This window comes from Podarcis pityusensis, assembly GCF_964106645.2.
Source record: "Podarcis pityusensis genome assembly, chromosome: 11".
NCBI lineage: Eukaryota > Metazoa > Chordata > Lepidosauria > Squamata > Lacertidae > Podarcis > Podarcis pityusensis.
The window spans coordinates 27,933,428-27,959,822 of record NC_138036.1 but is presented as its reverse complement, the minus strand read 5'-3'; the positions used below and the strand labels follow the sequence as shown (position 1 = coordinate 27,959,822).

Genomic DNA, 26,395 nt, shown 5'->3' with positions numbered 1-26,395 from the left:
AATTCACAGCCTTTTAAAAATAGCTCCAGCACTCGCAAAAGATGCACAAATGACCGCCTGTCCAGCCCCTTTTGTTTGTCAAGCAGCAGTTACTGATCTAATGATATGGTTGTGTTGGTCTATGGCCCTTTGAAGCTGATGACTTATTCTTTCCTTAACAGTATGGCTTCTAAATGTTTACAAAATGAAGATTGCTGCTTCCCTACTTTAAGAACAGAAAGGAACTGTGAGCACTGGAGGATAACAGGAATCCCAAAAGGAACCTTTTAATCAGAAGACAGATTATTTGCAGACACACTAAAAAGCTCCTTGGCCTAAGATGTGTGTGGGCTCACTGTGACTTGGCAGCCCTACATGCTCATGCAGATAAAGGTCTTGGACTAAACCCTTAGAAGGACATTCTGTAATCTTCATTTTACGCACCATTTAAGTCACTGCCCACAAAACTGGTCAGAAATTCAACAACTTGTGTACAGTTTTCTTCTTCCCACAAATTCCAGGAAAAAGATTAAATATTAATCATCGTAATTTCTGCGAGATTTTAAAGATAACCTGGGCAGTAATCCTAATTATCACTGGACTTAATCTTCTTCTTCTTTGGCTATCACTTGTAGCCAAGTAAGATTGTCTTCCATGAAAACAGTCTTAACAGTGAGCCTGTAAGTGATTTTTGCATGCACACATCCTTCCACAGTGGGGACATAGGTTTCCGGGTAGGAGTGGATCACAGTGAGGGTTTGCCAAGCGTGCCTTCCTCTTAGCTCGTTTCTCCCTTTTGTCTTCAAAACCCATGACACCTTTGGTAAAGGCTGTTCTCCAATTGGAGTGCCTGCAGGCCAGTGTTTCCCAGTTGTCAGTGTTTATCCTACATTTTTAAAGATTTGCCTTGAGAACACCTTTAAACCTCTTTTATTGTCCACCAGTATTTCGCCTTCCATTCTTAAGTTGGGAATAGAGTAGTTGCTTTGGAAGACAATAATCAGACACCCGAACAACATGACCAGTCCAACGAAGTTGATGTTGAAGAATCATTGCTTTGACACTTGTGATATTTTCTTCTTCCAGCACACTGACAGTACACTGTCTTCCCAAGTGATGTGTAAATTTTTTCAGAGACATTGTTGATGGAATCTTTTGAGGAGTTGGAGATGGTGTTTATAAGTGGTCCTTGTTTCGCAAGAGTACAGTAAAGTTGGTTGTAAACGAGCATTTGGGTTTCCCTGTGAATGTCCCAGTCTTCAAACACTTGGCACTATTATCGGGAGAAAGCTGCGCTCGCAGAGCTCAGGCGATGCTGGATTTCGGCATCAATGTCCTTGTGGAAAGATAACTGCCCAGGTAGGAAAAGTCATCGACATTTTCCAACATTACACTGTTAAGTTGGATTTGTGGCACTGCAGAGGGGTTTTTTTGTGCTTGTTGGTCCAGCACTTTGGTTTTGGTTTTTGTTTGGATATTGAGCTATGCTATATCCCACACCACCATTCCCCCTGTGCAAAGGAATTGTCCCTTCTTTCCTCTTCCCCATTACTCACTCTCAAAATCTGTTCCAGAGGTTTAGGGGGGTTCTGGAGCAGATTTTGGGGGTGCATTGTGTGTAAAGAGGAAAGTGAAGTCTTGATGTGTGAGAACTCTGCATACAGCATTGGATTTCTGAGTAAATATGTATAAGTTTGTCCTGTTAATCAAGAATATTCTAAATGATTGAAAGTGCTTGTGCTATGACAGCTGTTGGAAATGTAAGGTGATAAGAAAAAGAGTACCATCTGTGTCCCAAGTACACATAAAAAAACCAATCAAAACCAGGTCTACTTCTGCAAAATATTTGTACTTTACAGAAACAACTCTGAAAAATAAAACTTCATGGATGTATTTAAGCCAGGCTTCAATCCAGCTATGAGGGAATATTTTAATAGTCCTATCTGTTTACAGCCATGCTGGCAGACTACTTGAACCATTTGCTTAAGCACTTTGCAAGAGCAAGAATTAAGAAACTCGTGCATCGTGACAGTCACACGTCATCAGCAGAACACTGGCAACATTCCAGGTGCAATAGCACTGCCATGACAAAGCATCAGTGAACTCAGTAAAGAGTCATCTCGAGATTACTAATTCTGTAGCCACAACATAATTTACAAAGAACTAAATTTTAAAAAATTGGTTGCTTTCCATCTATGGATGATAGTCACATTAGCCGTAGTTTTGTTTGTTTGTTTGTTTCAGAACGAAATTACAACCAAAAGGGTTCAGATACAGAAGTGGTTCATTCTCTGATTTATAATGGTTTGTGGCTGACCCACCATTTTCTTCTCTGGTTTGTTTAGGATTCTCTTAAGAGAAAAAGGATGGTGGTGAGGAAAGATATGAACTGCTGGTTCATACATAATGTATTTAAGGGCTCTTCAGAGAAAAGGTAGGGTTTATAAATGCAATAAATGGAAAATAACAACCTTCCCCGTACCCTCCCTCCCCTCACACCTTATGATTCCTTTCCTTGCTTCCTGGTTTGAGACAAATCAGTTTGCCATTTTGTGCTAGTCACACAGCTAAGGACTGGAATCAAAGATGAAATGGTGGTTTCTAGAACTATGAGTAGTATAATTTCAGCTTCAGCCCTGTATAACTGAAGGAGCGTCTCCACCCCATCGTTCAGCCCAGACACTGAGGGCCAGCTCTAAGGGCCTTCTGGTGGTTCCCTCAATGTACAACCAGGCAGAAGGCATTTTCGGCAGTCACACTCACCCTGTGGAACAACCTCCCGTCAAATGACAAAGAGTTAAACAACTATATAACTTTTTGTAGCCATCTGAAGGCAGCCCTGTTTCAGGAAGCTTTTAATGTTTGATGTGATTTTTTTTTATTTCCCTCTGTATTCTTGTTGGAAGCTGCCCAGAGTGGCTGGGGCAACCCAGTCAGATAGGTGAAGTATAAAACTTATTATTATTATTATTATTATTATTATTATTATTATGACAAATCATATTTGCTGATTCAAACTATGTGTCATGTTAAGGAGGAGGGTCTGAGGGTATCTAAACAGCTTCTCACAGTGCAGAAAAGATATAGGTACTTTAAAGTAAACTGCAACATAGTCATTCTTCTGAGAAATATCCAGAACACGTGCTAGCTATAAAGGAAACTTTAGCTAGCGTCTTAAGTTTTACCCGACCATATTCCTGAATTATAACATGGGCTTGTTAAATGCAGTCTTCTGGAGACTAAACTATTTGAACAGGTCTTTACATTTAGCAGAAAGAAAATCTTGTTGAGAATGCGTCCTCATCCACATACCACAAACATATCCAATATGTTTCACTTTTTGCCTTTTCATACTTACCTGCAATCCCTTGTAGCAGCCCACAGACATTAAAAATACTTTTCTTCATAACGCTCTGTACACACATGGTGAAAACAGATACAAATGCGACAGCACAGAGTATCATGATCCCAGCGGCAAGGAAAATAGCCGTCGCCTGCCAGAATCCACTGGCAATCTCATTGAAGTTTTCAGCATAAGGGCCACAAAGCGTGTCGGGCATCGATGATTTCATGTGTGAGAGTCTGATGCAACGTCCGTAGATCCCTAAGGTTGGACGAAACGGCTCCAGCGATCCTCCCATCCCATTGTCCATGCCCTCAGAATTCCCAGGTTTTGCCTTGCCAATCAGCCAATCAGCACTCATGAAGGCTATGAGCTCTGCAAATGCCACAACAATACTCAGGAGCGTCCACAGCATTGAGCGGCAAGTGACAATGACATGACACATATTGCTGTCCAAGTGCTTGCAGCCAAAGCAGTTCAGAGCCTGAAATCCAAGATAAAAAGGGATAAATATATATGAATGGAAATTAATGGGGGGTGGGTATGATCCTGTTTCCGCTCAGCTCTTCTCCAGTAGCAGAAATGGGAGGTATTCTCAGCAGAAGTTAGATAAGCAACATTTTGCAGGCAGTCCATTCATTGATTCTAAAGCTTTCGTTTCTCTTTCCTCCTCTTCTGTTGCAGAGCACTGAAGTATGTGTGTCTGTGTTAATAATATTCATACTGGCACATGACGTTACAATAGTGTGTGGGAGGCTCCAGAGAACAGCCTACTGGTTTGACATCACATACCTAAAAGAGAGAAAAGAAGAAGGGTGTGGGGGGAGAGAATGTTAGCCCTGAAGGGAGAAAAAAATGTTTTAACTATACCCCCACAGTTTTTGTGAACAATCCAAGTTTTTAAGCAAAGATCTAAATCAACATCTAATAGTTTTAACATGGGCTTGTCAAATGCAGTCTGCTGGAGGCTTTCCCAGTTTTTAACCTCAGCAGGGTTATTAATCTCCTGAGGCAGCGCCTGTACTTACAGTATCAGTTCCACACCATCCGATTTACCAGTTGTTTGTCAAAAGCTTTACAAGTTTCACAGAAACTTCCAAGCACACCCATCCATTCAAACTCCTCCTCGGAAATTACACGCCAGTGGTAGCTGTCCAGGTTAAGGAAGATTGAATGAAAATAAAAAGGCTGAATTGCCTCGTCTATAAGCACAAAGGCATAGTTCAATCAGAAGGTTTTTCTGTGGCTTTAACAGAGTATTTTATTTAGGCTTGACAAATTCTAGGGTGGCTTGCGATCAATATTTAAAGACAAAAATAGAAACTGTAAAAAAATAAAAATCAACAGAGAGCACCAGAGAAAATAAACTTGATCTAATAGTGCAGAAGCTGGGGTGAATGAAAAGATCTTCTTCTGGCACTGGAAGGATGAGAGTTTGTGCCAGGGAAGCCTCCCTGGGGAAAGCATTCCACAGATTGGGTGGCTAGAGCTGAAGAGTCCCCTTTCGCCACCATTGATCTGACCTTTGAAGGTGGGACAACCTATAGGACGCGGGTTCCCAAACTGTGGTCCATGAACCAACAGTGGTCCATAACCATCATTCAGGTAGTTCATGGCATGTCTGAGAATACAAACTGCAACGCAATAAAAATATAAGAAATAAAAGAAGCAATAAAGAATCATACAGCATCCAGTGCATTGCAATTGCTACAAGAGGCAGGAAAATCATTAAGTGGATCATGAATAATTTTCAAGTGGTCCATGGGGGAAAACGTTTGGGAACCACTGTTATAGAAGGACCTTGAAAGTTTTATCTTATCATTTGGACAGCTTCGTGTGGTAGAAAGCACAATTATGCATACATAACAATGGACGTAGAGGGAATAGTTAATTTTGTTTGCACTACAGAATAAAGCCTGGTGCACTTGAGCAAACCAGAGGGCAGAAGATGCATTTATGCCACTGAAGTTACTAAGTATGTTTAGGCCCTGTAAATTACCTGAATTGGAGACCACCTGAGACCACTCTGAACTCCTCAAGCAAGAGAGGGGAGAAGTGTAATTTAAATAAATAAGCTGTAGTTGCTCTTTAAGCAGAAACCATGCAAGGGGACTTCAGCACAACAAATCATTCAGAGGTTTGCCACAAGGATCTAGTAAAATTGTGTGTACCATCCACCACCAAATACTAAAAAGGCGGAATGCTCTACATCAGTTTTCCCTAATCTGTGGCCTTCTATATGTTGTCAAACTACAACTCCTATTATTTCTGAACATTGGCGATGGTGGCTGGGGCTGATGGAAGCTGTAGACCAATAAAATCTAGAGAGTGCAACATTGATCTTATATGACTTGGTGGGTGGATGTTCTTAGCCTATGAAGAGAGGAACCAAAAAAGGTTGGTTTAATATAGACACCAGTTAATTTTATAACGGATGACGGAAAGTGAAGCTTTATTAGGGAGATGATTGGTGTATTTTCTTAATTTTAAAAGGGAATTAAATGTCCCAACCTCTGGTACACTCAAAGAGAGTAAGCAAAGAGCTAATTCAGTTCACAACTTGACTTCTGGCAGAAATTAAAGGACAAGCAGTGTTATCGTCAGGCAGACTGATGGGCATGTGGTGCAAACACACCCTCTGTAAATAGCAAAAGCTGGGAGATAACGTATCAGCTGCCAAAACAGCAAATTCTCTCAGCATGCCCCATTTCAATAATACACCGGAAGGAAGGAACTGTAATAATAGTTTCTTTTGACACTGCCCGTGCTATAAAAAGGAGGTGAAGAGTTCTTGCTCAGGAAGCAAAGCAATTAATATTTTCAACATGGATTGGAACAAGTTGTTAGTTTGGAAGAGAAACACTTACACAGCTACTGAACTTGGTTTGGTATAAGAAGAATAACCTGAACAGTTTCTGCAGAGAAATTGTTCACAGGAAAAAGCAAGGTTCATACTGACTTTGCAAGGTGTGGATGTCATCGGAATGCCGAAAGGAAAAGTAATAAAAGCCTGAATCATCTATTACGAGCAGCACAAGGATAACAAAGTTCAAAGCTTCCAGATATGGTTCAGCTCCCATATAGCGTGCAAAAAACAGGGTGTGCACAAGCCAAAACCACGCAGAGGCTGGATGCATGGAACTGCCAGCACCGCACTGAGCCCCAGGAGCAGAATGCACACGCAATATTCCCTACCCCTATGTCACAATCATGTGAGGTGAGATCCTCAGGTGGTGCCAAGGAAAAAATTGATCCCCCTGCATTTTCCAGCTATGCGTCTAGCAGCGTACGCTAAAGCCATCATTTCTACTCAGGTCATTCTTGCTGTCACAGCACACAGATCTGGCTAAGGGATGGTGGAATCTTGGCAGTTCTGATTTCTCTCATTATCTCATTTTTCCTGTTAAATTTGGTTTGCCCTATTTCTGTATCAAGTATGCAATTTTTTTTAAGAAAGAAAAGAAACAAAAGGTCTTACTAACTTTTGTAATCTTCTGCACGCCATTTCCCCCAACGTAATGCATTTTAATGCATTATGTTCACTAGTATGCACATTTTAATATGCATTTTTAGTTGAAAACTTGCACCCCAAAATGCAAATTTCATAGACAGCTGAGTTTCATTTTATGCACTGGAAATGTGAATTAGGCAGATTTGCATTAAAATGAGAATAGACACCATTCTTATCTACCATTCCTAGCCTGGCTGCAGGCAAGTGGGTTCAACAGACAGGCTGTAGCTGGTGGAGTCATGCAGAGGCAAAGCACAAGGAAATATTTCCTAGTGAGAGCCAGTGTGGTGTAGTGGTTAGGAGCGGTAGTCTCGTAATCTGGGGAACCAGGTTTGAGTCTCCGCTCCTCCACATGCAGCTGCTGGGTGACCTTGGGCCAGTCACACTTCTCTGAAGTCTCTCAGCCTCACTCACCTCACAGAGTGTTTGTTGTGGGGGAGGAAGGGAAAGGAGAATGTTAACCGCTTTGAGACTCCTTAAAGGGAGTGAAAGGCGGGATATCAAATCCAAACTCTTCTTCTTCTTCTAGTGGGTCATACACTCATTCAAAGTAGATAGTAATATTAGTTCCCTATCTGCACCCTTAAGTGCAGGGTTTTTGTTCTTATTAAAGCACAAATCTTCATTGTAGGGGGAATCTGGATTGAGACCATGGGTGGTGGGGAGGAGATTTCAAAACTCTGGAGCTAATGGGTCTCTGATCCAAATTGGCACCATAACAGAAAATAAAGCGTTAAAACCTGTACCTCACTCTAGGGTAAGACAGCCTTCCTCAACCTCATGCCCTCTAAATTTTTCAGTGCAAAACTCCCATCATCCCTGAGCCTTCACCATACTGAGTGGGGCTAATTGTGAGCTGTGGCACAAAATATATGCAGGGAACCAAGGAAAGGAAGGCTGGTCTAAGGGTTGACAGAAACAACCATCCGGGCAGCCATGTGGTCCCCTGGATTCATATCCTAATCTGTATCAAATACCATCTATTGCATTACAAACACAGATGAGACTTTTCAAAAGAACACTGGATTGTATCCAGCTAAGGCATGACATGATGCTATATTCCCTGCAAATTGATTCCTCGTTTCTTCTCTACACAGCATTACTAACAGTAGCATTTGTATCAATACAGGCAACATAAGCACAGTGATGACTATCATTATCAATAGGGAAATTATTATTGTCATTATTATTATCAGTGCAACTGCATGCATGCTTATTTAGAAGCAAGTCCCAATCAGTTCAATGGAACTTTCAATATATCATCTGTTAGCCTTATGTTGTGGTGAAAGCTAGCTAATTAGCTTGGCTGTTTCAACCAGTTTATAATCCATGGCAGAGCTTCTTATTTTCCAAAATGTCCTTTTTATGAGTGTCATAATCCATGGAGAATAAAGGAGTATACTTTCCCTTTCAGGCAAAATCCTGTCCTGAATAAGATCCCAGTGTTGTCTAGGTTTATTACATTATATGAATTCTAGGGGCAGTCATTCCACAAAGAAAGTTGTTTTTCTATCTGAAAATAATAAAAGGCATTTAATTGGAGTTGTGAGACAACTTTCCCCAGTTATCAATTTCATCAACAATCTAGAGTCTATGGGAGACAGTCAGTAACAGCCAATTCAGAAATGGCAGCAACTGCATGAAATCATGAAAACCTAGGATTAACAATGTGTTGAATAGTTTATCCAACATAAACTGAATTATTCTCTATTATTCTTTGCACGGTTTCCTTTTAAAGGTTTTATAGCTGACAACAGTTCACACTTACATTTCCACAGAGCAGAATGAGCACTGAATGTTTTGCTAAGAACAATAAAAGATTTCAGGAACTGCCTGATACTAGCAATTCTTTTCACTGGGATAGGCAGCCATTCTCAATGATAGCCAACGTGGTGCCCTCCTCATGCTGTTCGACCAGAACTGCCATCAGTCCCAGCCAACATGGCCAGTGATCAAGGATGGTGGAAACACGGGATCAGAGATGGTGTTAGGGAGGGGTCTCCTCCAACCCAGTACACTTGGAGATGCTGAAGGACCTGAATCCTGTGGCCTATAACTGTGATAAATGCCCTCATCCTAGTAATTTGTTTTTTCTCTCTCCTCAGGACACAAGAGTGGAAATCACACAAAACTGTGACTACTCCTGTGCGCATTAACACTCTTAAGTGTTCACAATGAAGGCACACAAAAGGCATTTCTTTTGCACAGTAACCTCAAGATTTTCTAGCCCTTATGACTGCAGTGTAGTCTTCAAAGTCTGTGGGTGACAACTGGTGAAATTTCAAACACTGGCAAAGGGGAACCAATCAGTTTCCCAGAGGTTAGGGACATGCATTTAGTGTTTCCCGCACCCAATGAGAAGCAGTATGTATGTATGTATGTATGTATGTATGTATTTAAAGGAACAAAATATAAGCAAACATATGCACTTTCCCCTTAATTTACACACACAGAATTTTTATTAATTTAGTGACAAGTACACATACTTCTGAATATTAGAGCTTCTGGAGGAGCTTTCTTGCCCTGTGTTTTGCATCACAAAGCATGATATATAACTGCAAAAACAAACAAACAAAAACCAAACATTGATATAAAGGCTGAATTCCGAGTTTTGGATTGACATAGTTGGAACAGGAATTACCTACAGATTAGACTGGTTGCTAATCCTGGAGGTCCCACCACGACACTCTTATACTGTAGGGCCTACAGTGTTAGTACAGATTGTCTGCTTAAGCCATCCGTGTTTGTTTTACTCAAGTTCCCTGCTTGGCAGAAGATCCAGTCATCCTTCCTCCTCTCCATTTAGAGCATATGGTAATTAGAAGGATGTAGTAGGCTAATCTCCTTAAGGTTATTTGGGATATGAAGAATCTGGCCTCTATTGCAAGGGGAAGAGGGATAACTAGAAGGCTTTCATCCCATTCTAGATGTACAAATTCTACAATTCTATTTTCTATTGAAAGAAAGCACGAGCCTGAATGTGTATCACAAGTCCCCTAAACTTTGCAGTCTCCCCTGTTTTATTAACTAATAAATCATCTTTAGAAAAGTGCCTTTTGGCTCAACTAAAATAAACAGCTGAAGTGAGGGCCACACAGGCAGCTGAAATGGGACCTTTTTTAAAAGAGAGAGAGAGAGAGGAAAGAAAGCAGCAGCTGCAGGCACAGCAAGTCCTTTTCTTCTCATGCTCAATTCAGTCTGCAATGAAATCATGCAGAGGGGTTTGTATATCTTTTGTTTACCAAACACAAGGTTAACATCTTGATGTCTAAAATGAGGAAGGGCTGCTAGAGCCTTGGCACTGGTTTCATGAGCTGTTATTCATTAGTGGATCTACCACATTCTGAGAATGCTTTGAGCGATGAATAACAGAGGTAGTGGCTATTTAGATGCTGATGGTTTTAAATTATTGCCATTTAAAGACACACATACGAACTCATGTTGGTTGCGCTCATGAAAAAAATAGGAGGCTTCCAGCCAGCTTAGTACAACTTGGCTAAGCTCTCATTTCCATTACGCCTCCTACTGAGATGTTCCTATAGCTTACTCTATGCAGAGGAAGAGCAAACTAGATAATGGATACTAGTGCATTTGGCTGTAACTGCTGCTATTTCCTGTCTCATTGAACATGCTTCAAATGTATTTTCCATACATGCTTTAAAAAAGCAGATATGAGTATTAATCAAAATTCTGACATCTCAGTCTTTTCAGAATAGATCTACTCTTGTTTTACCAGCATTCTCTCTCTGGTCTCCACTGCAGATCTCAGTATTCCACTGAATGCAGGAGAGGATAAGAAGCAGGTAAATGATATCTTTTGCTGATAACTACACTTATAAATGGGCCCCTAATTTTAACTGAACAAGTCCTATTTAAGAGTAGACCCACGAAACTGATAGGCATTACTTAGGCCCATTTATTTCAGTGGGTCTACTCTGAATAGCACTAGCATTGACTATAACCTGGAGACCAGAACAGTCAGTAATACTGACCCTATTCACTCCTACACAGGATGAGGCCCAGGCAAAGGGCTCTTTAACACCTTCCTACTGTGTGGGGGCAGTAAAAAGATTTTGGCAAAGATTTTGCCTTACTATGCATGTCAGGCTGAAATCCTATACCCACGTACCCAGGAGTAAACTGCCATTGGACTCAAACTGCTGATTAGACATGTATAGGGTTACATGGTTAATCACTTCTCCAGGCACAGGGATCTTTAAGTCCTTTACCTCACCACCACTACCAAGTAGCTACAGGGTTTCTTTAAGAATCCTCCCCTTATGTACCTCAGCTGCTTCATGCCTTCATTTGCATACAGCAGCGAGCATCTGAAGCGCATAAAATGCAAAAATCTGCCAGAACCTCTGCTGATGTTGAACTGCGAAGAGAACACAAGTGAGCCTTAGCCTGTGCTTCAGGTTACATGGGAGAAAATAGCTGATGTATTATCCCTAGAACCAGTGCCTATGCAGGGGCAAGAGATAGGAAATCCCTGGGGATGGATCCATGGGTCACCTATCCCTTAGTATGCCACGTGGTTCACCTGAAGGAACGTCTCCACCCCCATCGCTCAACCCAGACATTGAGGTCCTCCTCCGAGGGTCTTCTGGTGGTTCTCTTACTGTGAGAAGTGAAGTTACAAGGAACCAGGCAGAGGGCCTTCTCAGCAGTGGCGCCCTTCCTGTGGAATGCCCTCCCTTCAGATGTCAAGGAGATAAAGAACTACACAACTTTTAGAAGACATCTGAATGCAGCCCAGCATCAGGAAGTTTTTAATGTTTGATGTTTTATTATGTTTCAATATATGCTGTAAGTCATTCAGAGTAGCTGGGGGAATGCAGCCAGATGGGTGGGGTATTATTATTATTATTTATTATTATTATTAAACTAGGTGGACAAGCAGATACCTGACCAAGCATTACTACACCTCTGCTTCCCTGGATTTCCAAATGGTTGTGACACATAAGGCAACAATTACATGCATAAAACTAGTATAGACAGATAGATAGACAGATAGATGATGATAGATAGATAGATAGATAGATAGATGATAGAGATTTCTAATGCTAGAAAGGAAATATGCCACCCTGCTCTATGTGTAACATGAAAAGTGAAGTGATAAACAACATGAAATGTACATATACATCAACTAGACCAGTGTTTGGGTCTCCAACTGTTTTTTGACTACAGTTCCCATCATCCCCAGCCACTGGTCCTGCTAGCTAGGGATGATGAGAGTTGTAGCCCCAAAACAGCTGGAGACCCAAGCTTGGGGAACACTGAACTAGACGATGGGCTGCAGCTCCAGGTTAGAGCATGTGCTTTGCATGTGGAATGTCCCCGGTTCAATCCTAGGCATCTTCAGGTAGCGCTGCCTGAAATCCTCAAGAGTCATGGCCAGTCAATGTAGACAATAATGAGCCAGGTGGACCAATGGTCTGACTCAGTATATGGCAACTTCCTATGTTCCTAATACCCTAAGGTTGTGATTCATAGCTGTACAATCTCATGTCAGCAAAACCTGACATATTGTCCTTCAGTGGTAAAGAGGTCATACTCGTAATGTTTTTCAACATCATCGAAGCTCCAATTTCCCGGACTATGGGTTTGTTCCAATTACTCTTTGTTATTGCATTTCAAATTCCTTAGGCCCGTGGCCATAGCATTGTGTTTTGAAAACTTACCGAAGATTTGCTGTACTTGCAAAACATATTAAATCTTCTATATGGGAAAAGGAATGTAGACAGCATGGTATTTCTTGGTATCTCAAAAGAAAGGTGCAAGTCCCTGGGGGGTACAGAGAGCTGTTACCCAGAGCAACATTGGCCACAAATACTGGCGCAACGTAACTGCTCAAGAATGTATCAGTTGGGAGGGAAATGAGAGGTTTTCACTCTTTTGTACCAGATGAAATCATTCTAGATGAAATCATTCAAGGTCCTGGAGTCCCAGATCAAACCCCCTTTCTTGTATGCATACAATAACATCATCCTCCCAACCAGAGCCAAATGCTCATTCTCCTGTAATTAGAACAACCTTGGAATGCTCTTCTCCTGCTCTAAATCTGGACTTCTAAAACTGAACTTTTTTTAAAAAGGGGGGAAAGATGAGCAACTGCTGTGTGGATAATTAATGCTTTATATGTGCATTAACACAAACTGTTCCTGAATAAAGAACAGTTCAGCATATTCTGAGAGTTCCCCTAAAGAACCCCATTCTACCGACTTCACAGGCTATGTCTTTAGATGGTAGGTGCTGAGGAAATTTGACAAGCAGATAAATAGTGGGCTGCATTATTATTATTATCACTTTATACACAGGACAGATTTTAGATAGAGATAGGAAGCCAAAATGCATCTATGTGTCAGGAGGCCCATGCTGAATGGAAGACTGTAGATCTATTTCAGTGTTCAGTTGGTGCACCAGTTGCTGCAACACAGGCACTGGCTACCACCATTTATGCACTGGATATTTCTAGATTAGATTACTGTAATATCTACTATGTGGGGCTGCCCTTGAAGACACTGGAAATTTCAGCATAAAGTGGGCATCTTACTGTTGCTGGGTATAGGTTGGTATGAACATATTAAAGGGCTCAATTATAAAGCCACTTAGATTATAGTTGATACAGAAAGGCAGGTAGAAATTTTAGTACAAACAAACAAAAATATAATGCCTACTTAGAAACAGCTTCACTGGTTGCTACTTTATTTCCAGGTCTGATCCAAGCTGCTCATTTTTACCTTTAAAATATTAAGTGGAATATGCTTTGAGAACATTTGGTTGAAAGGTGACCTATAAAAATTACAAATAAGTTTACAAATAAGTAAATAAATAAAGTATTTCAATATGTGCTACAAATTGCCAAGCTGGGATTGATCCAAAGCAAAGATATTCACTGCCTCTTGCCTCTTTCAGCCATTCAAAACATCCGAACATTCACTAACTCATACAAAATTTAAAAAGCAAAGAGTGAACTAGAAGAACCCAGAAACATAAAAGGCTCTTGTCGTTTACTTTCTTTACTTTTAAGTAACAGTGCCTGCCAATTATGTCAAGCCACCCCTAACAAGTGTTTAGCCTATTTTTAAAACTACCAGTGTTTGAAAACTTCCCTTAATATTTTCCTCCATCTATTTATGGGTGTGAAGTTCTTCCTAATATATGACTTAAATTTTCCTCCTCAGCTGCACAGATTGAAGAAATAAGCTAGAAATACACCCAAGATGGAGTCACATGTAGACTTTGGCTTTATCCACCCAAGCAGATTTTGTACCAGCTGATGCTGAATTGAGATATGGTACATCAACTATCATATGACTTTTTCACAGTCTAACAAAATAACACCATGCTTTCCTCTAACTGACCTGCATTACAAGCTTAAATACATCTGGTGCCGAGAACTACTGTGATCCAGTTTTGAGATGTCTGAAAGTGACTTCTTACTTAACTCCAGCTAGTCAGTCAGGCATTTTGTAAGAGTTAACATCCCAAGGTCAATTGTATAGCTGACCCACATTTTGTTAAAAAGCACATGCTTTCAGGTACTACAAAAAAATCACAACACAAGGGTAGTGATGGAGAAGAAATTTGGTTCAGTTAGAATTTTAATACCTAAATTGCACTTTCTGAAACAATAAGAAAACCAAAACACAGCTATCCTTTAATATTCAATGTTATCTGAATTTTGTGATGCAGTTTCCCAACCAAATGATGTGTTCAAAAATTGTATACTGGGACAAAGTATGTATTAAAATGTATCTATTAGTGAAAATATTACATAAAATGTATTATATCAGCAAAAATTGCTTGCAAAAATGTGTGCATTGGGGAAATTTGCACTTAAACACTGATTAATTTTTATGAGGGATTCCCCTCCCAAAAAAGAAACCCTCAAATTAAAGTAGAAATGTGAAGAACTAAACTTAATACTTTGAAAAATGAGAAAATTAAATTTACAGACTTGTTCTCTTGAAAAGGGTTTGATAGTAGACTTTCACCATAAATCAACTTCGCATTGCTATTCTAAAATCTGTATTGTTTGGCCGGTCTGAGCACAAAACCCAGGAATTACCAAAACCAAAAAACTTCAGTAAAGAACAATTTCCCACTGTGGCTCTGTTATAGTGCTTCATTAGTACACATGGGTAAATATTTCTGCTTTCCTACAAACTACATCTGTGTGGGATAAACACACAACAGGATAGATAGATAGATAGATAGATAGATAGATAGATAGATAGATAATTTATTACGGTCGGAGACCAGCTTATAAAACACACTTGGGGGTACAGTCACAGAAGGAAAACAATTAAAACAATGTACAACAATAAATTTAAAAACAATGTACAACAATAAACTACCGCAGGGAGCTGACCCAGAGTCACACATAGAACCGAGTTTGGGGATTTTCTTAACAAACTAGTTTGAGCACAACAGTATGCATTTCATCCGGTCGGGTGGCACTGTGGTCTAAACCACTGAGCCTAGGGCTTGCCGATTAGGTCTGCAGTTTGAATCCCCGCGACGGGGTGAGCTCCCATTGTTCCCAGCTCCTGCCAACCTAGCAGTTCGAAAGCACGTCAAAGTGCAAGTAGATAAATAGGTACCGCTCCGGCAGGAAGGTAAACGGCATTTCCGTGCGCTGTTCTGGTCTTGCCAGAAGTGGCTTTGTCATGCTGGCCACATGACCCGGAAAAACTGTCTGCGGACAAATGCTGGCTCCCTCGGCCAGTACAGTGAGATGAGCGCCGCAACCCCAGAGTCATTCACGACTGGAATTAACTGTCAGGGGTCCTTTACCTTTACCTTTATGTATTTCATCTCATATGATGCTTCACATGCCTCTCTTTTGCTACTTGAATCTGTGCACAATTGGTCACAACTTTCTAATAAAACAGATGCACATGTAACAGTGACTTGCAGCATTGATAATCCCTTGCTTTGAAGGGGATACATAAGTTCTTTCTGCAGAACTAGTGTATCTGAAGAAGTGTGCTTGCACACGAAAGCTCATACCAAGAACTAACTCAGTTGGTCTTAAAGGTGCTACTGGAAGGATTTTTTTATTTTGATTATGGCAGACCAACACGGCTACCTATCTGTAACTGCAGAACTAGATTTGTGTTGGGAATTTGATTCACACATGCCACTCTGCAGGCAACAAGTGTTGAACATGCATGATTGAAAAGGCTTTTAATATACATACCCAACCAGAATTAAATCACTAATACTGGCAGGAATTTTATATTCCTTGGGATTTTCCAACTCCTTTATCTGCTGGCTCAGATTGGAGAAGAAGCATGTAGAAGGATATTAACATCTCTCCTCACTCATGCAATTCAGTATCCTAATTGAGAGCCAATGTGGTGATTGCACTATGCTTGGTGAGATCCGTATTCTAAGTTCCACTCAGCCATAAAGGTAACCTTTGGTCATTCACTATCTCTCAACCTAATCTACATCACAGGATTGTTGTAAGAATAAAATGGAAGGGGCAGGGGAGAATCATGGATGCCACCTTGAGCTATGTGGAAGAAAGGCAGGATAAAAATGAAATAAATAATGCAGGTGGCATTTTAATTTTTCCACATGAACCATAAACAAACCGGTTGGTTCAGAAGTGCTAAACTGGCTATTGAACTTTTAGCAACCCAAACCAGTTGGAGCTGGACTTGACACAGCTGGGCAATTAGATTCCCTTATCACCACACATTACAAGCTACATGTTGTTCTCAGACTCCCATCTCCCACAATCACATTTCTGTATAGGAAATGTATACGTTCCGAAGCGCCCTGAGTAAAAGACCCAGCATCCTGACTAGGACTTGTGTGAATAAAATCATTCTTTGTTGAATTTAAACCGTTCACAAATGTCGCATTTTAGGTCAGTTACAAGAAAGATGTTGTGTCGGTATTTTGCGGACAGATCATGAGATATGAACTGCAGGAAATGAAACTTGCTTAACAGCCACTTGTGACAGACAGCATCTCAGTCGGGAACAATGTATGAGAAAGCAGCATGCAGAATAAATCACATGACTTACTGATTTATAGCTCATGCTTTACCAAGTGCTTTATTTATTTTTAAGTTGATAGGCACCAACTCTTCAGGTTTTCTAACTCCATTCACATGCTTCAGTTTAGGTGTAGCATGTACAAATGTGTGAATGCCATAGTATGTATTGTGTAAATGTAATACAGTATGCGCTGTTTATGCAGTCTATGAGGAGCTATTTTCACTAAAAGAACCCTGGCTCATTCCTCTGCTGCCTATTGTTTGTTTCTACATCAGCCACTTTTGCAGCTTTCCCCCAGCTGTTTCTTTCTCATTTGATTATTTTGCGCCCTTGTCTCTTTGCTCTTGCATTTCCTTCTCCCCTCAGCTCTGGCTCCATCACAATCTCCACTATCACAGTTCCTGCACATGAGCCTCCAAGTGACTTTGGCTCAAGATTTGCTCTCCTACAGGTTTTGCTCGCTGCAAGTTTGTGTTGCCTTCATTTTCACTTACTTTATTTTTGGCTAAGTAAGTTTACTTTTCTCCCCATGCAATTTCTTATGCTTTTTCCTGTCATCTCTTCCCAATTTGGTGCACCTAATGTGTCCTTATGCACAGCTTGGTAATATTCTGTTTAGATTGCTATAACGTGCTCTACACTGGGCCACATTTGAAAAATATCCAGAACTCCAGTTAATGCAAAATCAATGCTAACAGGAGCCTGTTTTTCAGATCAAATTATTTCCAGGCCCAATTTAAAGTGCTGCTTTTACTTATTTTAATTTTATTTATTTACTCAAAGTTCTACATGCAACTTTTCCAATGCATTCATATTACTTAATGCCTAACAGCAATTAAAATATCTCAGTCCCATTGTTTTTGATCCTTAAGGATTGTCTTAACCCAGGCTTCCTCAACCTCGGCCCTCCAGATGTTTTTGGCCTACAACTCCCATGATCCCTTGCTAGCAGGACCAGTGGTCAGGGATGATGGGAATTGTAGTCTCAAAACATCTGGAGGGCCAAGGTTGAGGAAGCCTGTCTTAACCCATATGACCCTACAGATACGCTTTGATGGTCAAGAGAGGCCTTACTCCATGGCACATGGGGCAGGGCCTTTTTGGTGGTGACAGTCAGGTGGTAGAATTCTTAGTCCAGGAGATTCAGCTGAACTACTTTTATTTTTCCCTCTGGCAACAAGGCAGGCAAAACATATCTGTGTAGATGTACATTTGCACAGGACACTCTAAGAAGTAACTCTAATGAGTTTACCAGTTCTGATTTTTTTTGTTCTTTAGCTGCTGGTTAAATACAACTCCGGTTTTTATGTTTGCTTTAAAAAAATAATTTTTAAAGGGTTTTATGGAAGGGGAATTGTCCCCTAAGGCTATCTTTTTTAAAAAGTCCATACCTCAGGATTTAACTAAGCATGCAGGTACTACCTTCTTGTTGCTCAGTAATTCTCTTTTGGCTACAAATCTATCATGCTGGGACTGAGTTCAGCATTAGGACAAGTGATGTTTACTTAACTGGCATGTAGGCTTTTATGATGACCATTAGCTGCTTCAGGGTCAGAAAGACAAGGGTGTAAGTATTTTAATATTTTCCCATTCTTTCTTCATTTCTTTTCTCGATATTTTACTAATAAATCAATTCAATTTGTGTCTCTCCTCTGTCAGTTACTTCATCTTCTTCACTTTGTTTTACAACCCTGCATTCTCTCTCCCTTCCTCTCTCATTCATGCAACCCTGACTGAGGTTATTTTGCTAATGTTTCAGGTTTTTGTTTTTTTTTGTTTTTAAAAAGAATCCCCTTGATATGATTCTGTTCTGCCTAAGTTTCTCAAAATGGGTGGCTCCTTCATTTCTTGTTCCTTTCAAAACTGATATTGTCCTTCCAATTCTAAAAAGAAAAAATATGCCAGACATATTTCCAATCTTCCCTTGCCACCTCATCTTTTATTCCCCAGTGTTGTTGTTTTCATTCACCTAACCCCCCCCCCCATCTTTTCCAACAGTTACTTATGGTGTTCTTTCAGTTAGAACTTGTGGCCATCAGTCAGTTCTCCTTTTTCAACTGTTTCAGTTTTCAATACTGATGACTACATTATCCTTTTTGCCTCTTTGAACTCTCTAGATTTTTTCTTGGGAAAGTTATTTCACGAGTTCCTCCTTTTTCAGTTTGTCTCATCGTTCCTCTTTTCTTTCTCTTTGGATACCCCCAAAAATCTGTTTCTCTCAGCCCTTTCCTCCTGCAGTGGTACCTTGGGTTAAGAACTTAATTCGTTCTGGAGGTCCGTTCTTAACCTGAAATTGTTCTTAACCTGAAGCACCACTTTAGCTAATGGGGCCTCCCGCTGCCGCCGCGCTGCCAGAGCACGATTTCTGTTCTCATCCTGAAGCAAAGTTCTTAACCTGAGGTACTATTTTTCTGGGTTAGCGGAGTCTGTAACCTGAAGCGTATGTAACCTGAAGCGTATGTAACCCAAGGTACCACTGTATTTATTTATCTTTCCTTCCTTGCAACTATTATTCATTTAATTAATATTAGTTATAGTTTTTACACTGATGACCTTCTAGTTTTTTCTCTCCTGATCAGTCTTCAACATTCTTCAGTTCTCAAAATCGGTTGTGATTCTTAGTTTCTCTGGTTCTTAGTTTCAGTTACAGATGGGTAGCCGTGTTGGTCTGCCATAGTCGAAATAAAAAAATTCCTTCCTGTAGCACCTTAAAGACCAACTAAGTTAGTTCTTGGTATAAGCTTTCGTGTGCATGCACACTTCTTCAGATACACTGAAACAGAAGTTACCAGATCCTTCTATATATTGAGAAGGTGGGGAGGGGTATTAGGGGTATCGTCAACAGGCTCATCTCAGCTATCTGCCAATCTCCGATTCCCACCACCCTTCTAAGTAATACCCCTCCCCACCTTCTCAATATATAGAAGGATCTGGTAACTTCTGTTTCAGTGTATCTGAAGAAGTGTGCATGCACACGAAAGCTTATACCAAGAACTAACTTAGTTGGTCTTTAAGGTGCTACAGGAAGGAATTTTTTTGGTTCTTAGTTTGTTATTTTCCCTATTCTTTCTATTTTTCACTGGGTTCCCTTTCTGTATCACATTCATCTTAAACCTCTGGCCCCTGCTTTCAAGAGTTTACAATCTCTTCTGCCCTTAATCTCCCTCTTCCCTCACCTTTTCTGTACTCTGTCCTGTGTCCGTATGTTCCTGTGGAACACCTTGCTTCCTGACAAGCAAGCAGCTGAAAGTTCACCTTTTCCAGGCTTTCCTTCCATGAACATATTCTCTATTCCCTGCATGCTTTTGTGCTACATTCTCTTTTCCTTTTTTATGACTGGACATTTAGACAGGAGAAGCCTAGTGGAAATTGCCTTGGTGATCCTGGCAAAGTTGGCACATGCCTTCTTCCACGATAGGTGATATGTTTCCATGGAAACAAAATGCCTAGGCAATTGCTCTTAATACTGAATATTTTTAGAATATTCTGAACTGGAAAAGGAACCCCATCAGGTAAGCAGGCAAGCCTTTCTCCTTCCTTCCAGAGGTAATCCAGACATCCTTGAAGAGAGACTGCAGTTTAAGTCAGAAACAGAGTAAGAGACACAGAGACCAGGGTTTGGGCTTTATCAGCATATTAGGATGGTGGCTGTTTCCCTGGAGATCGGATGTAGGTGTCACAGATTTTGGCTGGTTGTTGTAATGTTTTAAGTAGTGCCTATGCTGTTTGTGGACAAGATCTAATCCCACCAAATAATACGGGATAATATTTTAAAATAATGTCTAAAATAATTCTAAAAGGTTTATTTGGCTATGTTTGAAGCAATAGGAAGAACATGCAAGTACTGTAGTAGGTCCTCTGTGTGGAGAAGATGGAGAAATGCTATTGGGCGACAGAGAGAAGGCAGAACTGCTCAACACCTACTTTGCCTTTGTCTTTACCCAAAAGGAAAGCAGAGTCCAACCTGGTGATAGCAGAATAAATGGTGTAAGGAGGGAGCTGCAGCCCAAGATAGGAAGAGAGGCAGAAACCTAGCTACTTCAAATGAATTCACATCTCCAATTATATTATTCTATCTCCAAAAAGAGCCACAAACATGAGTCTGACCAAACTGCGGGAGGCAGTGGAAGACAGGAGTGCCTGGCGTGCTCTGGTCCATGGGGTCACGAAGAGTCGGACACGACTAAACGACTAAACAATCTCCAAAAAGAAGAGATATGCGATGCAAGGAAGTAGTAATTGCATCTGTATTTCTGATGAAAGCCTTGTGGATATTATTAGGGCACAGAGAAACTGCAGGTCAGGACCCAAACTCATTAGTACTGCTGTGATGCGAGAATGCGGTCTTACACTTCTGACAGTCTAGAAGAAAAACAAAGATCCATCCCTCTCTGAGCAATTTATTCAGCCCCAATTTTTTAAAAAGACTTTAGACACTAGGTTTGTACTATTTATACTTTTGATTCATCATCTCATAATTTAGATTCTCTTGATTACTAAAACATCACTTTCATGTTTTAGTAAATATTTGGGTGGTCATCTTCAAGGGATGGGTGGAAGGAAGGAAGGAAGGAAGGAAGGAAGGAAGGAAGGAAGGGTGAAGAGAGGCACCTGAACAGTAAATGCACAGATTGATATTTAAATTTGCAATACAAACCCGGTCTTCTTAATTTTAAACCAGTGTGTTCTGAAAGACACTCATAGGATGTCAGGATAGAAGCAATATACAGAAAGCAATTAAAGCTTGAGTTTGTTAAAGAGAAGAAACAAAGAATAAATAAGACACACAGCTATGTGGGTGGTAGAGGAGCAGTGAATATTTGCAGCAAGCACTTGGTACAAGGTGGAACAAATTACAAGGAATGGGGGAAAAACAATAGTAGGTAGTAAAGAGCAATTAAGAGAGACTGCCAAACATAAATCTGAAACAGAATGTTAGCCAGTGTTACAATACAGTACACAGGAAGAGGCAGAGCTGAGTTAAGTATTCAAGTAAAAAACAGTATTTACAGGAAGTCTATGGAGAATGGAAAGAGAGTAAAAGGAGAGAGTAAAATTTTGACAAAGAGGAAAGAAAGAAGTCAGCATTCCCATTACCCTCCACCACATGAGGGCAGTGTTACTTCAACAGAACTTTACCCATAGAGGAATCCTCACATACACAGGGTGCAACAACATTGTCCTCAGATAATATATTATGCAGGATACTAAAAGGTGCCTCAACCAATTCACATCTACCCCAGACATACACACACTGCTCTATCAACTCCCTGCAATGAAGTGTTCAGAACCAGTGGAGCTAATATGATTTTAAACTTCCAAGTTGTTATCATAGCGTGACAAAAGGAAATCATGCAGAAGTACAAGGCAACAGAATTGAAAGGAACTTACAACTTCTCCACCAATATAACAAAACTATGACAGAGGAAATAGCCTAGTAAAATACACTGAACAAAATTCATAGTTATGTTGGTAACTTTAATTTGAAAGTAGGTCATAATAACTTCTCCATGTTGTTTAAGAAGGAGGTGTCACCAACAGTATTGCATCCCACTCAAAAGAGGCCCGATCTTTCCATGCTGTAGTGTAGTCATTTGACTCAGATTAATGGAAACAAAGATTTGCTGCAATGCCAAGGAGACACATCCTATTCAGAGGACCACCCAGAGGGTTAATTAACAAAGCACTAGGAGATAAGTTGCCTTTTTATGAAGCAGGAATACAAGAGGTGAAGTTCTACAGCGGATATGACAGAACTAAAGTAAATAAAGGATTCCAGTGTATCTGAAGAAGTGTGCTTGCACACGAAAGCTCATACATACCAAGAACTAACTTAGTTGGTCTTTAAGGTGCTACTGGAAGGAATTTTTTTGTTTTGACTATGGCAGACCAACACGGCTACCTATCTGTAAATAAAGGATGTGAGGAATAATACAGATACTATGAAAGGGGGGGGGGGGAGTATTGTAAGCTTTCATGAAAGAGAAGAAAAGGCAAAGCGCAAAGGGACCACTTCAGTTAATCACATAAAACATGGCTCAGGTGATCAGGAACAAACCTCAGAAAACCTTAGGTTTGTGTGCTCTCTCTTCTCCTCTGCACACAACAGCAGGAGAATGAAGGCTTCTGCTCTTACTCCAAAGAAAACCACAGTTTTCCCCAAAATAAGGGACAACATATCCTATATCCCCAAGTCTCTCAGGTGCTTATGTGAAGAGGCCACATGGGGGTCATTGTAAGTGGGATAATGTATGAGGTACAGAATCCTTGCGATAAGATGAATCTCAAAACACACAGGAGCAGAGTGCTCATAATATCTCGTTGGTACATGATTTTCTTGCTTCTGTATTGTGCTTTGTTATGTACAAGCTTGGAACTGAAATAATCTTGTGTGGCTATATTTGTTGTTTGCAACGTTTAATGGAAATAATAAAAACTGAAAGAAAAAAAGCCGCATTCGTGAGTTCATATGTAGCACAAGACTGTGGTCTGTTCTAAGTGGAAGCTTTCATTTTCTTTTGCCCACAAAGGTAGATGAGTGAAGAGAGGTTACGTGTAAGCCCAAAGTTCATTGTGGGTTATTGCTAACTACAGCTGTGGTTCAGAGAGGAAGCAAAATCAAGAATGGAACCCACTCTTAACTAGATAAATGTAATTTAAAAGACTCTTAGCTACCTCACAAGGACACTTGTCTGAGATGAAATGAAGCTGTGTACAATACAGTAAAGACTGACCAGAGATCTGAGACTCCAGGAACCAGCATTCCAAGGGCAGAACACAATGATGTGTTTGCAAAGCAATTAACATAATGTATTGTTTCTCTTTTTAAAATTCCAGTGAAGAGCAACATACGGAAGGAGAGTGTGCTAAATATACCAAGTATCATTGAAGAAATGAGCTAGGGATTCCTAAAGAAGGAAGATACTGGCACTTCAGCCCTAAACCTTTTAAGGGGGGGGAGGGGGAGGTCTGTATTTCAAAATAGAAGTTAGGGTGAGTTGACAGGGTGGGCATTATAACAGGAGTACAAAACTGTCCAGATGGAATGAGTTCATATTTCAGAGGTATCTCCAAAGCCTGAATCTAAGAGCCAGATTCCTAGCTCCCAGCATCAAGCCCATAATCATAATCTATAATGGCATATTTATAATGTGACCTGACAACCTTAGACCAGGGCCTTGTTCTCCAACATCTTGCGGAGAAATATACATCAAGAAAAGGAGACTTCCGGTCGGCGCCATCGGTTAATGGCGGATTTCCCTCCGAGCTCCGGAGGGGGTCTGCTTTACAAGTTCGGGTCCTGTCGCTACGGCGAAGCGGGGACCCTCAAAAATTACAGGCGCGGAAGCCTGTGAACAAGGAGGCTCGGTGGGCACCATCGCGCCCCCCCGAAATCGCAAGGGAGCCTTTTTAAAGGCTCCGGAACGGCAGCGGGGGGAGAAGCGGTGCTGAGAGCCGCTACCCAGCTTGTAAAGCGAAGCCGCATCGCCATAGCCGGAGAGCGCCGATTCCTTCCTGAAAATTGGATTACAAAGTAAAACCAGTGAGTAAGACTGACTTAATTGGGATTTACAATTATCTTTTTGAAATTTGGCTGAAAACGGGATTGGTTAAAGTAAGGAAGTCAGCCTTTCCCGGACTGCATAAGGATAAAGCAAAGAAGGATTAAAAGCTGCAACCATTGAGAGATCGCAAAGAGTGAAGAGAACCAGACATAAACTGTGAATTTTCCCCCTTTTGGTAGGCAGGAGCAAAAGGGGGAGGAATTTGGAATTAGAACCTGCCAGAAAAAGATTTTAAAACTTTTTATCGCTGTGTCAAATACCCCTGAAACGGACTGCCGGGGCAAAGGAACCTGGAGAGAGAGAACTGTCAGTGAGCTGTCACTTAGATTATTACATTGTTTCAAACTACTCAGCTCAGGAGAGACATTAAATTACTGGTTTGTTGAACTCTGAAAATATAAGAACTGTTACAATTGACTATTGGGAAACCTCAGGGGAATTTTGAACTGTAAGACATTTTGTGTAGCTTTGGAAACTTTGTTCCCCTAGAGGACACTTTGATAACTGTTGCAAATTGGGCTGTAACTATTAAGGCAGTGGAAATTTCCCTTGAAAAACAACTAACAGCTGCGAGAGTGACCTTGGCTAGGCATGAGTGGTGCATCAGAAGAGACAACAACCAGGTCTGGGAGACAATACAAAACAAAATCTTCACAGCGAAGAATTTCAGTCCCAGGCATCCCAGTGGCACCAGCTGCAACTGGTCAGACAAGAACAACAATGTCATCAGATCCTGTAACACAAGCTTTGGTTAAAATAAATGAGTCTTTGGAATCTTTGACAAAGCAGGGGGCGGAAAATAGTAGAAAATTGACAGAACTCTCAATCAAACTTGATCAGAATACACAAAGTGTGAATGAATTAGGGAAAAGGGTGACATCTAACACAGAATCTATTAATAAAATATTAGAGGACTCTGCTAATATACGTAAAATCGCAGAAGAAGCCAAAGTCTCTGCTGATGAGGCTAAAGTCTCGGCGGATGCTACACAGGAAAAAATTGTACCAGTTTGCAAAAAGCTAGAAGATCATACATTGGCCCTCTCTATGCTTGAATTGGAGAGGAGAAGTAGAAACTTAAGACTACGAGCGGTGCCTGAAAGTGAAGGAGACAACTTGGCGAACTTCCTTTCTAAAGAATTTTCTGATTTTTGGCAACAGGAGTTAGAGAAGGAAGAAATTAAAATAGTCACTGCTTTTAGACTGGGAAGAGCACAAGGCAGGAAGAAGCCAAGGGATTGCCTAATAACATTAAGATCAAGAGAGGAAAGAGAAAAAATATTGAGCCTGCATTTTCAAAGAACACTCGAGATTGAAAAGTCTTTTGTGGAGATCTTTAAAGATATCCCAAAGGAAATTCTAGACGCAAGAACATACTATAAAGAATTGGTCGGATTGCTGAAGAAGAACGAAGTACCTTTCAGGTGGGAATTCCCGCAAGGCCTATCTTTCAAATTCAAAGGTAGGAAAATAAGGATAAGATCAGTAGAAGATCGAGATCAATTTTTAAATCACTACAGGGAAGACCTTCTGAAAGGAACAGTCGGAGAGGAAATAACATCAGAAACGAAAGACGCAACAGACATTTTAAACCTGACGTTTGGACTGAAATCACCGACAGAAGAAGAACAACTACTCGGAGCGACAGGAGGTAAATAGCTTCAGGATGGCCCTGCAACTTCTAAGCTGGAATTGTAATGGACTCAATCTTCCGCGAAGGAGGAAAAACATATTCCATTTATTGAAAAAAGAGCAGTTGGACATAATTTGTTTACAGGAAACTCATATAACAAGATTGCATAGGAAATTACTCGTCAATAAGAGATTAGGCCAAGAATTTATTTCATCGGATAAAGTTAAGAAAAGAGGAGTGGTAATCTATGCAAAAGAAAAATTTTCCCCAAAGTTTATATTTAAAGATGAACAAGGAAGATATTTGGCAATTGAAGTGCAAATTCAAGGTGAAAATTTTTTGATA

At 40.5% G+C, this 26,395-nt stretch overlaps 1 protein-coding gene across 3 annotated transcripts in view; it reads right to left on the bottom strand.

Annotated features, from left to right (window-relative positions):
* The window catches only part of LHFPL2 (LHFPL tetraspan subfamily member 2), a 126,275-nt gene that overhangs the window by 10,900 nt on the left and 88,980 nt on the right, over window positions 1-26,395 (bottom strand). For all 3 annotated transcript variants that reach the window (XM_080973198.1, XM_080973199.1, XM_080973200.1), the window contains one exon: window positions 3,338-4,114. In XM_080973198.1, the coding sequence (XP_080829324.1) occupies window positions 3,338-3,767 (430 nt within the window). In that variant the 5' untranslated portion in view covers window positions 3,768-4,114. The remainder of the gene's footprint in view (window positions 1-3,337; window positions 4,115-26,395) is intronic.